Source organism: Schistocerca nitens, chromosome 1 (assembly GCF_023898315.1).
Source record: "Schistocerca nitens isolate TAMUIC-IGC-003100 chromosome 1, iqSchNite1.1, whole genome shotgun sequence".
Classification (NCBI taxonomy): domain Eukaryota; kingdom Metazoa; phylum Arthropoda; class Insecta; order Orthoptera; family Acrididae; genus Schistocerca; species Schistocerca nitens.
The window spans coordinates 1,005,445,079-1,005,460,405 of NC_064614.1; the positions used below are offsets into that span (position 1 = coordinate 1,005,445,079).

Genomic DNA, 15,327 nt, shown 5'->3' on the forward strand with positions numbered 1-15,327 from the left:
TCTTCACGGATTTATCAACCACGCTAGAAGAGCAATCGCTGACCCACCAATAATATGCAATTACATACTTTCAATGCAGAAATTAGGATTCGGATTGACTGTAATTCAGATTCGAAAACTGGCATATAAGCTAGCTACAGTAACAGGTAGGAAACATCCCTTCAATGAAGAAGAACAAGCTGCAGGGGACTGGTGGTGGAAAGATTTTAAAACACGTTACGGGCTTACCTTAAGAATGCCTGAAAATATAGCTGCTCATAGGTCTTCAAAGGGAAATAGGTCAATAATTACTGACTTTTATCAAAAATTAGAAGCATTAGTCACAAATCTAGGAGTTCAAGATCGTCCAGATCTAGTATGGAATTGCGATGTGACAGGGCTCTCATATGTGGTGAAAGCATCCAAGATCGTTAAAGCAATTGGTAAAAAGTATGTATATATCGGAACATTTGCTGATCGAGGTGAAAATCACACATTGCTTGCCTGTGTCAATGCTAGTGCTCACTGGATACCACCTATGGTGATATCTAAGGGTGTTCGAATGTCCGAAGATCTTCTGAAAGATGTAATTCCTGGCACCACTGTGAAACTATCACCAAAATGGTAGATAAATGGAGAACTTTTTCTGGAATGGTTCAATCATTTCATACAATGTATACTTCCTGCAATACCTATAGTTTTTGTAGTGGATTTCCATGGAACCCATATTTCAGAGGTGGTTATTGACCTGGCCAAGAAGAACCAGATCTTTCTTCTAACATTTCCTTCTCACACTACTCACATTCTGCAACCATTGGATGTAGGGGTATATAGGCAACTTAAAAGATCATGGGGAAAATCTTTAGATAGCTATATGATCAAGAATCCAGGTCTCAGACCCAACAGATCTGATTTCCACAAATAGTTGAAACCTGCTTATTGCAGTGTTTTCAGTCCTGAAACCATCATATTAGCTTTTAGGAAGACTGAGAAGTATCCATTTAATCCCGGCGCTGTGACTGATGAGGCATAGCAACATCAAAGTTGGCAGAGAAACCTGCTGAAGACAATCTGGAACCAGCATTACATAATTCAGAAAGTCTTTCAGAGATTAATGAACTTCTTGCTCTGCCTGTCTTAACAGATGATGGGAACAAATTCGAGCGGAGGAGATAGATAGCAAGGCAAAAGTCTGACTCCGATTCAAGAAGCAGCTCCCAAAAGAACCAGAGACAGACCTATGCATTTTCTAAAAATTATCTCACGTGTTACATTAACAGAGTTGACAGTGTTCCTTTGAGTTGTTGTTTACTTATTTTAATGAAATTTATTGATTTATAGGTAGGCCACGAAAGGAATATACAGTAAATCCACAACCCAGCGCCTCTGGAGAGACAAAGAAGAGGACGAAGGATGACAATAAATGTGGATCCTGTGGTCACAGTTATTTAGAAGACGTGAAGAAAAAATCAGGGGCACTATGGATTCAGTGTAGTTTTTGTTTAATGTGGTACCATTCGAAGTGTCAACATACTTTTGAAGAGAGTGAGGAAGTTTTTATGTGCAACAAGTGTCAAAAATTTTCTGATGAAGACTGAAATGAGGCTTTCAATTAATCAGTAAATTCAATTCTTTTTTTTGCTCATTACTTCGTCATTACTCTATCATTATTATCATAAATAATCCTCTATGTCGTAAAATGTCAAAATAAAATCTTTTATAGAAATAAATTGCTTTTATTATTTAATTTATGCATTATCACGAAATTACCCAAGAAATGTCACGAAATTTCCAAGGGGTATCACGAAATAACCTACAACATTCTTAGTTGATGAAATCAGAAGGGAGAGAATGTAGAATCAACTAATCATAACATTGTGCGTATTGAGTAATGCATTTAAGAATAGGGCTTACATATGTAGAACAGCAGACTTTCGAAAACTTTTTATGTACTTTAAATTAACTTAATACAGAAGTCCTCACGAAATTACCAAGGTTCACCCTACTTGACCGTTTCTCAGGGAACGACAGTCAAAGTTTTCAAGATATTTATGTACCTTCTAGCGAGTAAATATTTCATCTGAAGTGGTGGCACAATGGATACACACTTATGCGGCCCGTGTTCGAAACCTGATTATTATACTTCTGTTTTTCGGTTATCTAACCGTATCTGTAGAAGATTAATAACCAATGTTCCCACATGTATATTGAAATAACGTTGCCCTTAATAGTCTACTAACTATACGTCTGGTGAATGAATTCAAGAAAAACACCAGTAAATGAATGACAATATTATTTGTAGTTGTTTTCTGTGGAATTCTGTAGTGTACCTTGATTCATAACTACTTGAAAGCGCCGGTTTACGGTAAAGCGATCCTCTGTGCGTGGTTTCCCACTTAATTATTGCCAACACATGAAATCTTCATCAAAGTTAGTGAACGAAATATGAGAATTTGAGGATTTAAAAAGTTTGTAACCCCTGAAATTATCATACACCCAATATCATACACCCAACTCAGAAGGTGTGAGGTTTGTAGACGTAGGAGTCACCGGCTCCACACCTCACACCTTGTGACTTTTGTCGGTGGGGTTACGTAAAAGACTGCGTTTTTAAACTGCCGTCCCCCCCCCCCCTCCCTCTATGCCTCACATCCTTGCAAGCCTGCGACATCGCATTGTTGAAGCTGTGAATTCGATAACGAGAGACCAGCTGCTTCGTGTTGTCAGAAAATGAGCCACCGTTTTGATATTTGTCGTGTAATACATGTTACTTACATTCAATGCATAAAAATTTGAACTTTTCTCTTTCTAGGAACGTTGGAATTGTGCTTGCATCTTCTGTAGTATGGAGGCAATAAATGTTTGAAATCTGTTCCTCCTTTTTAAATATCCCTGAATAAGAGGCACAAGACTCTATTGAAAACATATTCTAACTATTTACAATACTTTTTTATAAACAACATTTTTCATTTTGTTAGCCGGGGTATATATGCACAAATTTTTCGAATTTCCTACTCGAGAGCAAGCTACGTATAGTTGGCCGTTAGAGTAGAAGGAGTCTTTGGGGCTGATGCCGAAATATTTTAAAATTTGTCCATGCGGTTTGTTAACAGTAAAACTTAATTTGACTGGGAAGTGCAGTCTCGTAAATTGGAATTGTAGTTCAGTAGACATCAGTGGTATTCTGGGGATAAATAGCGTGTGCCCTTCGGACTTTCCAGTCATAAATTCGGCTTTGATGGTGTTATTCGATAGCTGTTTGCCCATCATCCTTGTTCCATTACATAGTTTCTGAGTAGTATGATCGCAGATCCAGTTTTAAGACTAAGGCAGTGCAATAGCATTCCTGGTACAGTACTTGAAAAGAGTTTGTAAATTTTGTAAGGAAATTGACACTTCTTTCAACGTTTATGCTCGTGTCGATCGATTTGTATATTCACTCTTCGAGGGAATTTTCTTTTGAATATTAAAGGTGATATCATCGACAATATTATTTTTAATTGCCAAAATTGCCGTTGCAAATAGCCAATTCGGATTGGTATAGTTGTAAACAACATTTGGATAAACTTGGTCGATGAGTTCATTTTCAGCCGTGGCTACGTTACTCAAATCTCTCTTGAGTTTAATGAGGCCGGTCATCTGGTCAGCAGGATATTTGCCTTCGCCTAATTGTAGAACTTGTTGAGCAAAATGTGCTGTTGTTTCGTCTTTCGATAGTTTAGCTCTCATATTTTTTGTTAGTCGCAGTATTTGTTTGTGTGGCCAGATACGTGATTTTTTAAAGCATGCATTGATCTCGTCTGCCGGTGTTGACTTGGGGACAACTGGAAATGTTTGTCGAAAATCTCCTGGGAGTATGAGTAGAACTCCTCCCATCACTTCAGAGTTTCCTCGCAAGTCTTGTAATGATCTGTCCATGCCTTCGAATGATTTTTAAATGCCATTGTGCCTTCGTCCCGGAAGATAATTTTAGTTTGATTTAGAAATTCATCACGTCCACATGCTCTTGATAGTTTTACGTACCGGGAATTATTCTTCGGCCATATTCAACGGCAGTAGTAGGGCGGCATGGGCAGTTCGTTCTCCTTCCATAAGCATGGCTGCAACGCCGGATGATGCTAGTGCAACTGCGATGTGTTGTTCAGCACGTATTTCCGCCAGCAATAAATTTATTAGAAACGTGTTTCCTGTCCCGCCTGATGCGTCCAAGTAAATAATTCCGTCGGTGTTGTTGTCGATCCGTTCCATGATGACGTCATTGAGGAGTGGTTTATTGTGAGCAATGTATCAAAGTAGTTCGTTGATGTCGTAGCTTTTTTCCTTTGTAATTTCGAAATGTAGCACACTGATTCCAACTTTTCGTGTTGCTTGCATCCCGAGTTGTGCTAAGGTCTTGATGTTTATTGCTAAATATTTATCTCCTAGACGAATTAATGTCTCATTGAAGATGTCGTCGCCGGCCGCGGTGGTCTAGCGGTTCTGGCGCTGCAGTCCGGAACCGCGGGACTGCTACGGTCGCAGGTTCGAATCCTGCCTCGGGCATGGGTGTGTGTGATGTCCTTAGGTTAGTTAGGTTTAAGTAGTTCTAAGTTCTAGGGGACTTATGACCTAAGATGTTGAGTCCCATAGTGCTCAGAGCCATTTTGAAGATGTCGTCGTTGGATTCGATGGTCAGCTTAGGATGGTATAGTATTTCATCACTCATACTCTCTTTGAAGCAGTCCCATAGCGTTTTTGGATTCGATGGGTTACAAGTCCTTAGAATTACTGCTAGTAAGTCTCTCATTTGTTCAGCTGAGGCTGTGAGTGAAGCTTCTTGTAGCGTTAATTCCCAGTGGTTGTCGTTTTCCAACAGTCCTCAGCGTTGGCATGGTTCTCTGTACCTCTGGCATAGGTGATCGTCAACAGTCTTGAGATCTGTGAAACTTGTGGGCCCTGTATTTCGTGTAGTAAATCCGGAGATAGAACAATTCGGCGTTGTTTTGATGTACGGTGTATACTCGGTGTAGTATGCCAGTTTGCATGTATGCTCTTCTACTGGAATTCCTTTTTCTCGTCGTTCAAAAATTTTTCTCGTTGTGTTCCTCGTATAATACATCGGGACGTCGATCGATATTAATGTTTCCGCGAACGGATCCTTTTGGCACGGTTGGTAAATAGCTCTTAATGTTGTCTTCTGAGGCGGTTCACTCGCAATTTTTCTGCCGGTGTCTTTTGTAAAGTAAACTGTCTGCTTATTTTCCAAATGTACTGCTACATATTGCCCAGTTGGTTCGCGTTTGTGTATGGGAAAACCGAAAATCCACCACGCTGCTTCGTTACTGTTGATGTATCATTCTATTTGGTACATGAGGATCTCGTCATTTGTTTTGTTGTTCGCTGTCTTTGGCTACTTGAAAAATTGCGATATCGCTGCATTTGTTCAAATAATAACAGTGATATTTGACGGATTTCACTGAATTGCAATTCTACGCTGAAGTGTACTTGGAACATTTCGGAAGTAGTGTGTTATATCGTACTATCCGTTGATTATATATTTCCATCTCTGTCGCTGCCTCGTATTCGTATTTTCGTTGTGAAGCCACAGCTTCTGTAGTTGAGGTAGCCGTCAGCTCCAGTTCGTGTGTCGTCAAAATATGGTTTTGGAAATTTTTTTGGACATCTTTCATCACTCATAAATGGCGAATTATGGTTTAATGGCCCGCACGGTCCGTGAATCATGTTTTTCGCTACTATGTCGTGCAGTTCCGGCTCTTCTTGTCGATTGGGAAATTCACCTTGGATGACTTTGTCGATATCCGTAGGATGAATTCTATCGTGTAGCCATGTGAGATTGTGTAAAATCAGTAAAATCAGTAAGTGGGTCAAAATCATTTATTCAGTGACCACACCGGTGCCGAAACAGAAGATGACAGAGAGGACAAAATACGGAATTCGGTCTTCCAAAATTGTTTCACCGCGGAAGATCGTATCATGGTCTCTCCTTTCAATAGTATGAACGTGAAAGTAGCAGGTACTGGGATAACCGATCGCGGAATAGAAAAACATCTAAAATCGCTTAGTTGTGGAAAGACGTCAGGATCAGATGAGATACCTATCAGATTCCACAAAGATTATACGAAAGATCATGCTCCTCTTTTAGCAGTAATTGATCGTAGATCGCTTGAGCGATCTATCTAGCGACTGGCAGAAGGCGCAGGTCGTTCCCGTTTTTAAGAAGTGTCGTACGACGGATGCACAGAATTATAGGCCTATATCGTTAACGACAATCTGTTGCAGAACTATGGAAAATGTGTTATGCCGAACAATTATGACGTTCTTGGAGAAGGAAAATCTCTTCTATAAAAATCAATATGGATTCCGCAACTCTCGCGGTTCTAGGCGCGGAGTCCGGAACCGTGCGACTGCTACGGTCGCAGGTTCGAATCCTGCCTCGGGCATGGATGTGTGTGATGTCCTTAGGTTAGTTAGGTTTAAGTAGTTCTAAGTTCTAGGGGACTTACGACCACAGCAGTTGAGTCCCATAGTGTTCAGAGCCATTTGAGCCATTCTGATTCCGCAAAAACAGATCCTGAGAAACTCGGCTCGCTCTGTTCCTCCATGAGATTCACAGTGCCGTAGACAATGGCGCTCAGGTTTATGCCGTGTTCCTTGACTTCAGGAAAGCATTTGACACCGTTCTGCACTGCCGTTTAGTGAACAAAATACGAGCTTACAGAGTATCGGTGCAGATCTGCGATTGGATTCAAGACTTCCTTGCAGACAAAACTCAACACCTCACTGTTAACAGAACAAACTCGACAGATGTAAAGGTAACTTCCGGTGTATTCTGCTATGCTGCAGATCTCCAGAGTATTCGCACATTAATAGCAGCTTGAGACAGTATTACTGGAGCTCTAGAGCTAAGTCAGCGCCCGAAAGTTTTACTGTCAAGTAGCATTAAGATTGTGTTTCTATGGTGCCAGTGTTGAAAATCTCACTGATGCTTGTTTAATGGTAATGCGTTTTCCTGTGCAGGCTGCATACGATGTTGGAGATTCAAACGGTAGAGTAGTGGCAATTATGTAGTTCACGAAGACCGCTCATATAAATTTCTGAAATAGCATATCTCAAAAGTGTAGTTAATTAACGTAGCCTTAAATGGAAGCAAGAGTGATTAACTATCTACTTGTTTTTTCTGTTTCCTAATTGCATTTCCACCTGCAGGAAAAACACAGAAGAGATTAAATTTGGAAGCAGATGTAACTCGTCCAGCGTTGAGAACGCAGACAGGCATGGGTTGTCAACATGCCGCAGCACCTGATTCACGTATCTGACAGTTGGGTACCGTGGCAGCATAGGCACGGCCTGCGAATATGTTACAAGGTTTTTTAATGGGCGTTCTGGCCAAGAATTCGTTGGTCTCACATCATCATTCTTGGTTCAAATGGTTCAAATGGCTCTGAGCACTTTGGGACTCAACTGCTGTGCTCATTAGTCCCCTAGAACTACTTAAACCTAACTAACCTAAGGACATCACACACATCCATGCCCGAGGCAGGATTCGAACCTGCGACCGTAGCAGTCGCACGGTTCCGGACTGCGCGCCTAGAACCGCGAGACCACCGCGGCCGGCAGCATTCTTGGATCTAATTACATTAGCATCAGCTTTTCCCAGAATCATTGGCGTCAGCATCCACTACACGTGCAATGACATCATCATTCCTCCCTCTCTCCTCTGTGGCCAATGGCGTTACGCCGATGGGCCCCTGGGGCACCAATGGTGTGCAAGCGTGACCCCCATAAGCTTCGAACAATTTTATTTTTTATAGTTCAGTTGCATTAGTGCCGTCATTTACCATCTGTACGTAAGTCCAATACGAAGTGCAGCCAGCAGCAGCAGCGATCAACTGCGTAGAAGAAGGCTATCAGTAAGTATCTGTCAATATAACCATATTATTATAACAATACGGTTATGAGCAAAAACCCACAAATTTTGCCTGTACATGTCTCAGCATTCCATTGCGGCAGTTAATGTTGTACTGTTTCAATTCCTTTGCATTTTAAGGTGCACTGCCATACTGTCATAGATTATTAATGTTTATACTTAGGTTTTTGTTGTTATTACTATGGATTAGGTAACATAGTTGTCCTGTGATGAACCTGAGGATTTCTGACTGACCTATGGTACCTGGTGTTGTTCAGGTGTGTCCTAGCACAGCCACAGCAGATACTGTCTCTTGTCCAAAGAGTCCCTGATCTAATGCAAGCAGAACTGCTGGACGAGAAGATATAGGTGTTCAATGAGCCACAGTAGCAGCCTTCTACAGTGCGTTTATTTGGACTGCCAAGCAATATGAAGGAATATAGCATGATAATGAGTGGCTATTACTGTAATTGTCGCTTGTAAACTGAGATACATGTATGTAAGTAAAATTTGTCGTACATTTTTTATTTTGATACTTATTAGCCAATAAGAGCACGCACGCACGCCGGAGTACGCCCATGGGCTCCTGTACATGAATCCACTAAAGTTGTAAGACCTGTATGCAGTCTTTCGCTCCTACTGTTCAATCCATAGGCCTTGCGTCGAAGAAGCAATGGCGAAAATAAAAGAACTTTCAAGACTAGAATTAAAATTCAAGATGATCTCATATCGGTGGTAAGCTTCGCTGATGGCATTGCTACCCTTAGTAAACGTGAAGCACAATTACAGGATTTTGGAAACGGAATGGTCTAATGAGCATAGAATATGGCTTGAGACCACATCGGAAAGAAGACAAAAGTAATGAGATGTAGCAGAAATGAAAGCAGTGAGAAAGTTATCAACAGAATTGAGAATCACGAAGTGGACAAAGTTAAGGAATTATTCTACCTAGGAAGCAAAATAATCCATGGTGAACGGATCAAGGAGGACATAAGCAGACCACTGGCAAAAAGGACGTTCGTGGGCAAGAGAAATCAACTAGTATCAAATATCGGCGTTCATTTGAGGAACAATTTTATGACAATGTACGTTTGGACCACAGCATAGCATGGTAGTGAAACATGGACTGTGTGGAAGCCAGAATAGATGAGAATCGAAGCCTTTGAGATGTGTTTTTATAGACGAATGTTAAAAATTAGATTGACTGATAAGGTAAGCAATGAGGAGCTTCTCCGCAGAATCGGCGTGGAAGGAAACATGTGGTAATCACTGACAAGATGATAGGACATCTGTCGAAACATTAGGGAAAAAATCGCATGGTACTAGAGGGTGCTGTAGAGGGTAAAAACTTGAAATGGAGACAGAGATTACAATATATCCAGCGATAAAATGAGGACGTAGGCCATAACGGCTACTCTTAGATGAAATGATTGGCACAGGAAAGGAATTCCTGGCAGGTCACGTACATCTGGTACCTGCCATTCATCATCAATCTCTGTGTGGGTGCAGTGCGTCTGGTCTTTACCTACGTTAATTTACAAATACGCATTCAGACGTGGTGCTGACATGTATATGGGTGCAAGGCCCACGTTATTGCGGTATTGTGAGGGGAAAAAGCCTTTTATTTTATATTTATCTGGGTAGCTGAGCTGGCGGTTTCGGCATGCGAGGTGGTCATCACCTGGGCAATGCGTTTCCTGGTCGTTCAGTGCAGGTATAGCATGAGAGTACGAATCACAGTGTAAACAAGGTTTTTTTTTTTTCCTGCTACACCTATCACTGTACTTTGCGAGTATGCAAAAGACAGGTGATGATCGTGCTTGTAGACAACACATCGACTCGTTAGCGGATAGTAAATGTTTGTCTTTCTTTATACTGGGGGCGATATCCCTAATCATGATATCTTAACGTCAAGCACCTAATTCTATAAAGTTTTTAGACTTGTATTTTGATCTATTCCGCGTAATATATACTGCTGGTTACACTCGACAAGTGTGACATAATTCGAAAATGGAATGATTTCCCGTTCAGTCAGTCTTACGCACGGATCTACACACAGATATTATCAATTCACAACAGCTAAACGATTGTAAAGAAAGATAAGACAGTTCAAATGGTTCAAACGGCTCCAAGCACTATGGGACTTAACATCTGAGGTTCATCAGTTCCCTAGACTTAAAACTACTTAAACCTAACTAACCTAAGGACATCAGACACATCCATGCCCGAGGTAGGATTCGAACTGTGACCTAAACAGCAGCGCGGTTCCGGACTGAAGCGCCTAGAAACGCTCGACCACAGAGGCCGGCTGATAAGACAGTTGGGACTGATTATTTAACGTGAATGAAATCCAATTGTACAGTAAAGATATATGATAAATTTATATGTCAAATCACTGGCCCAGGAGTGCACCAAGTTATTGGTAAACACTTTTTTGACCCTGTGCTAGAATGTGAAAGTGATTTTTCTATTTTTCTTGTCTTACGCTTCCAGATGGCTTACAACATGCTTCCATGTGGTGACAGCTAACGAATAACTTTCAGAACAGATAATGTGTGGTATTTAATAACACTCTGCAGTTTGTCTAATGATGTACAGGTATACCATCCAACCAGAATGTCCAGTGATCCTCTACTTTGGTCTGTTCATTCTGTAATTCTAGAGTCGTGTTCTATCTGTTGGTTCATTCATGTTTTAAAGACGTGGTTTTGTATGAATTATAAATGTATGTGGCTCTGTGACATCCAAGTAATTGTTTATGTAATTTTATTTAAAAAGTAATCATGGATTCATATTACCTCCATTTCTAACATTGTAACATTTAAAATAGCATTATCAACATTCAGAAAGCTTAATAATCCAGTTGTGTTAAATATTTAATGATTCATTTAATGTAAATGGTATGTAAAATCTTCGTTCATCGAGCCAGGTTTGAGCAACACTCATATTTGTGTAGAAACGTGTTTCGTAACGCGTAGTCAGCCGTAATACGGATTCTTATATGGGCGAGTTGTATGTAAGACAACTTAGAGGGTGTAAGTAGGCTGTTTATGTTTTCTTATTGGCAACGTTACGTAGCGCTCTGTATGAAAATCACTGGCTATGCTGTGTGCAGTCTGTGGCTAGTTTGCATTGTTGTCTGCCATTGTAGTGTTCGGCAGCTGGATGTTAACAGCGTGTAGCGTTGCGCAGTTGGAGGTGAGCCGCCAGCAGTGGTGGATGTGGGGAGAGAAATGGCGGAATCTTGAAATTTGTAAGACTGGATGTCATGAACTGCTATATATATTATGACCTTTGATGACTAATAAGGTGAATACATTTTTTGTTCTCTATTAAAATCTTTCATTTGCTAACTATGCCTATCAGTAGTTAGTGCCTTCCGTAGTTTGAATCTTTTATTTAGCTGGCAGTAGTGGCGCTCGCTGTTTTGCAGTAGTTCGAGTAACGAAGATTTTTGGTGAGGTAAGTGATTTGTGAAAGGTATAGGTTAATGTTAGTCAGGGCCGTTCTTTTGTAGGGATTTTTGAAAGTCAGATTGCGTTGCGCTAAAAATATAGTGTGTCAGTTTAAGCACAGTCATGTATAATTGTTCAAAGGGGACGTTTCGTATGTCGACCCTTAGCCGAGGATACCTCACTGGAATCTTCTGATTTTTTCTTGTAGTTTGTGTAATTAGTGGAGCCTTTGTTTATTGCTAGTGCGTAATTGTAGAGAGAATCTCCTTTCTAGTTGCAGTCTTTCATTGTTGTTGTGGCATGCACGTAGATTTGCACCAAGTATTTCTCAGCTGCGCTTGCAATTAACTAGATATTATTTTCAGTGCTATGTTAATGTGTTTTCTTATTTTACTCTTCCAATTGTGTTTTTCTGTGTTATTGTGACAATAATGGCGTGTGAAAAACGTAACAGTAGGCTCCAAAGTAAACTGAGAAATGACAGTGGAGACGAAAGCAGTGTGTTAGCGCCACCGAGTAATGAATTAACTAATGTTCAAAGTAGTAATTTGGTAATAGTGCATAGGGAAATGGAGCGGTCGGCAAATAATGGTGCAGACAGTGAAACAATTAGTGAACAGGGAAGCATTATCGATCGATCGGTCAGCAACAGTTCGCCTCAGGAATCCGAAATGACAGGACACAATCTTGCAAATACTGTAGATTCAGGTTTTGGGTCCTCACCGTTTTCTCAAATAAGTCAAGACACATTTTCTGCTTTTCAAAATGCGAATATTGCCGGTTCAAATGCACTGCCTCATAGCACTGAGGAACATGTTTCAGACACCAATGCATTGTTATTACAGTTAATGCAACAAATGGGACAAAGGCTACAAAAGTTAAACACAACGCTTGAACAAAATCAGAAACAAATGGGACAAAATCTTCAAAAGTTAGACACAATGGAACAAAATCAGAGACAAACACAGTAAAAGCTTCAAAAGTTAGACACCACACTTGAACAAACACGTGAAGATTTAACTACTGAGTTACATAACATTGAATCGAAATGTCAAAAAGTGTGTAATGACATAAAAACACAGATTTGTGAGCATTTTCAACCTATTTTTTCGCGGCATGAAAATGCATTACAGAATCACGAAGCAGCCATAAAAGAACTGCAAACTATTGTGCATGAAAATCATGAGACCTTGCAAGCTAAAATTGACTCAGTTGCATCTACCGATTCGGTTACGCAACTTGCAAAAACACAAGAAAACTTAAAGGACACAGTAGATACTCTGAAAATTGGTTCAGAAAGACAAATGGAGGAAATTAGTCCATTATCAGATAAAGTAGTTGAACTTTCGGATCAGCTAAATAATTTATCTACGAAGGTAGATGATAATCTGAATGAGACAAAACCGGTAGTCTTTAATGACACAGAAGAGTGCGAACAAATTAGGAAATTCAAACAAAATCAGAATCAAATTAATACGCAACACCAAAGAGAAATCCGGGAAGTACAAGATCAGCTGACACAGGTAATACAAGAATTACGTATTTCAGAGGACACTCGCGCCCCAATACGGGAAGAGGGACATAGAAATACGGAACAGCCACAAAATAATAACACAGCGCATTTCGGAAATTATGAAAGAAATTGGCAATGTGCACCGAATTTTGAGATGGAACCGCCGACACGACCTAACAATGACCGACATGCGACTCGCCGACATGATGATTTTGACTATAAGCTGTTCATTACTACACTTAAATTCAAAACGTTTAAGAATTCTGGCAACGACATTTATCCACAAGCGTGGCTCCATCAATTCTCTCATTGTTTTCCTCCCAACTGGTCATTAGAGCACAGATTAGAATTTATGTGTGGCTATTTAGAGAATGAACCAGCTGCAAGAATGCGATCGGTCATTCACGATTGCCACAGTGAAGGAGAATTTTATCATGCCTTCCTATCAGCATATTGGTCTCAAGCTACACAAGACCGAGTAAAACATAGCATCATAATGATAAAACATTTCGAACAATCTCAATTTTCCAGTCTTGAGAAATATTTTGAAGACATGTTGCACAAGAATCAGTACCTGTCAAACCCATACAGCCCCTCAGAACTCATCCGCATTTGCTTAATCAAATTACCAGAACATTTACGACATATTATTTTAGCAGGACGTTGCAAAGACGACACTGAAGCTTTTCAGGGACTGTTACAAGAACTGGAAATTGACACTGACAATCGCGGAACGCGAAAACAGGAGCACAACAATTACAGGCCACATCTGTCACAATTCCGCGATGACAGAAATAATACACGACTATACAGGCTATTCTTACAACGTAAATCGTGACCAAAACAGACACCACCCGTATGACAACCGTTGGCACAGTAGTAATAATTACAGGGAAAGATCACCTTTCCGCAGTAATGACTATGACAGAGATTACCATAGAAACAGACAATATGGGAACAAAAACAATTATTATCAAGGGAGACAGAATAACTTCAGATGCAACAGTTCAGCGCGCAGTTACGATTCCGGGAGAAATTCTCCACCACATGACCGACAAACAAGAAACTATGTAAACTACCGACAAAACGACAGACCTGAATTCCATGAGAACTGGCGGGATTCAAACAGAGCAGGGCACTTTCGATAAGGTGAATTTGTAGAAGTTAGGTCTCCTAATCCCAATAACGACGCACGCCAACAAAGAGACAGACAATGACTCGCACCGCAGGCAGCCACGTGCGCCGGCTGGCTCAGGGAAAAATTACATAGATGCTAACCTTGAGAAAAACTTTAACATTCTTTACCGATGTACCATATACCACATGATAATTCCACTGAAGCTGAAACTTTGCGTACTAGGAAGAGTAAAGGTTTACACCACTTTTCACATGTAAAACCGTTTATTGAAAGATAATCTGCTTTTTAATTTTATCTTTGCCGTATAACTTTTCACTTTACATTACTAGTATGCTTTGTCAGACTTAGAATCTGTTAACATGCAACAATGTTTGAAGGTAAATACCCAGTCAAGAAGCAAGATAACTTATTTAAACAGAAATTACGAATGCATTGTTATAGTGAACAGACGACACAGTGTTGTTATTTGTACATTCTTGCTTGTTAGTTGCACGATTACGTAACGACTATAAGGCTTACATCCTTAGAACATATACCGGCACTGCTAATGAGATTTTCATGCAACGTTTTGGTTTACTTGAAAAGACATTCTTCATTTGAAGTACTTTCTGTGGGATTAAAGATGACTTAGCATTTGGTTTCTTTGACAGCTACACAATTATATCACGACGCTACTAATGTGTCACACAATTTACATTGTTGCTTTTGTGCTGTATCTGCTTTATATCTGCACAGTTTTTCTGAATTCTTCTGGAAAGTAAAACATGTTTAGTAGTAACTTTTGTGGTATAGCTACAATGAGACAGCCTTTTTTGTAGTACAACAATACGTTACATTATAGTACTTTCTTCATCACGGCAATAAGCATAATAACTACGATATCTATACGCAAAGCATCTCAGTTTTGTTTATGATGAGGTGAGTACATTGACTTCAGCAGAACTTTGCTTACAGAGGACGATAACTACGACACTTCAACAGAATTATCTTACAGCAAGACGCACATTTAGCGCTACAGGACACGCATTTCAGTGATTAATTTTGTACTTAAAACATTTATTTTTAAAGATTTTTGAATTACAAAGAAAGTTTTCCGTGATACATTTCATTCCATTGCTGTAATCTGTAACACCTGAGGGTATAATTACATTAATCCTCAGGGGGGTACACGCTTACTTTGTGTCCTATGTGTTTGGCAAGCACAAGGAGCCTTAGCTAATATGGTATTTGCTTATACAACTTTACACTTCGGTACCATATTTCTCTAACACATAAATTACACATTTATCTGATCGTTTAACTACGAGAGACAAACATTTATTTTACTACATCAGTG

General features: G+C 40.0%; 1 protein-coding gene across 1 annotated transcript in view; it reads right to left on the bottom strand.

Moving 5' to 3' along the window:
• Window positions 1-980: 980 nt before the first annotated feature.
• Window positions 981-15,327, bottom strand: part of LOC126218956 (alpha-1B adrenergic receptor-like) — a 147,751-nt gene continuing 133,404 nt past the window's right edge. The window contains exon 3 of the mRNA XM_049942131.1: window positions 981-1,050. Within this exon, the coding sequence (XP_049798088.1) occupies window positions 981-1,050 (70 nt within the window). The remainder of the gene's footprint in view (window positions 1,051-15,327) is intronic.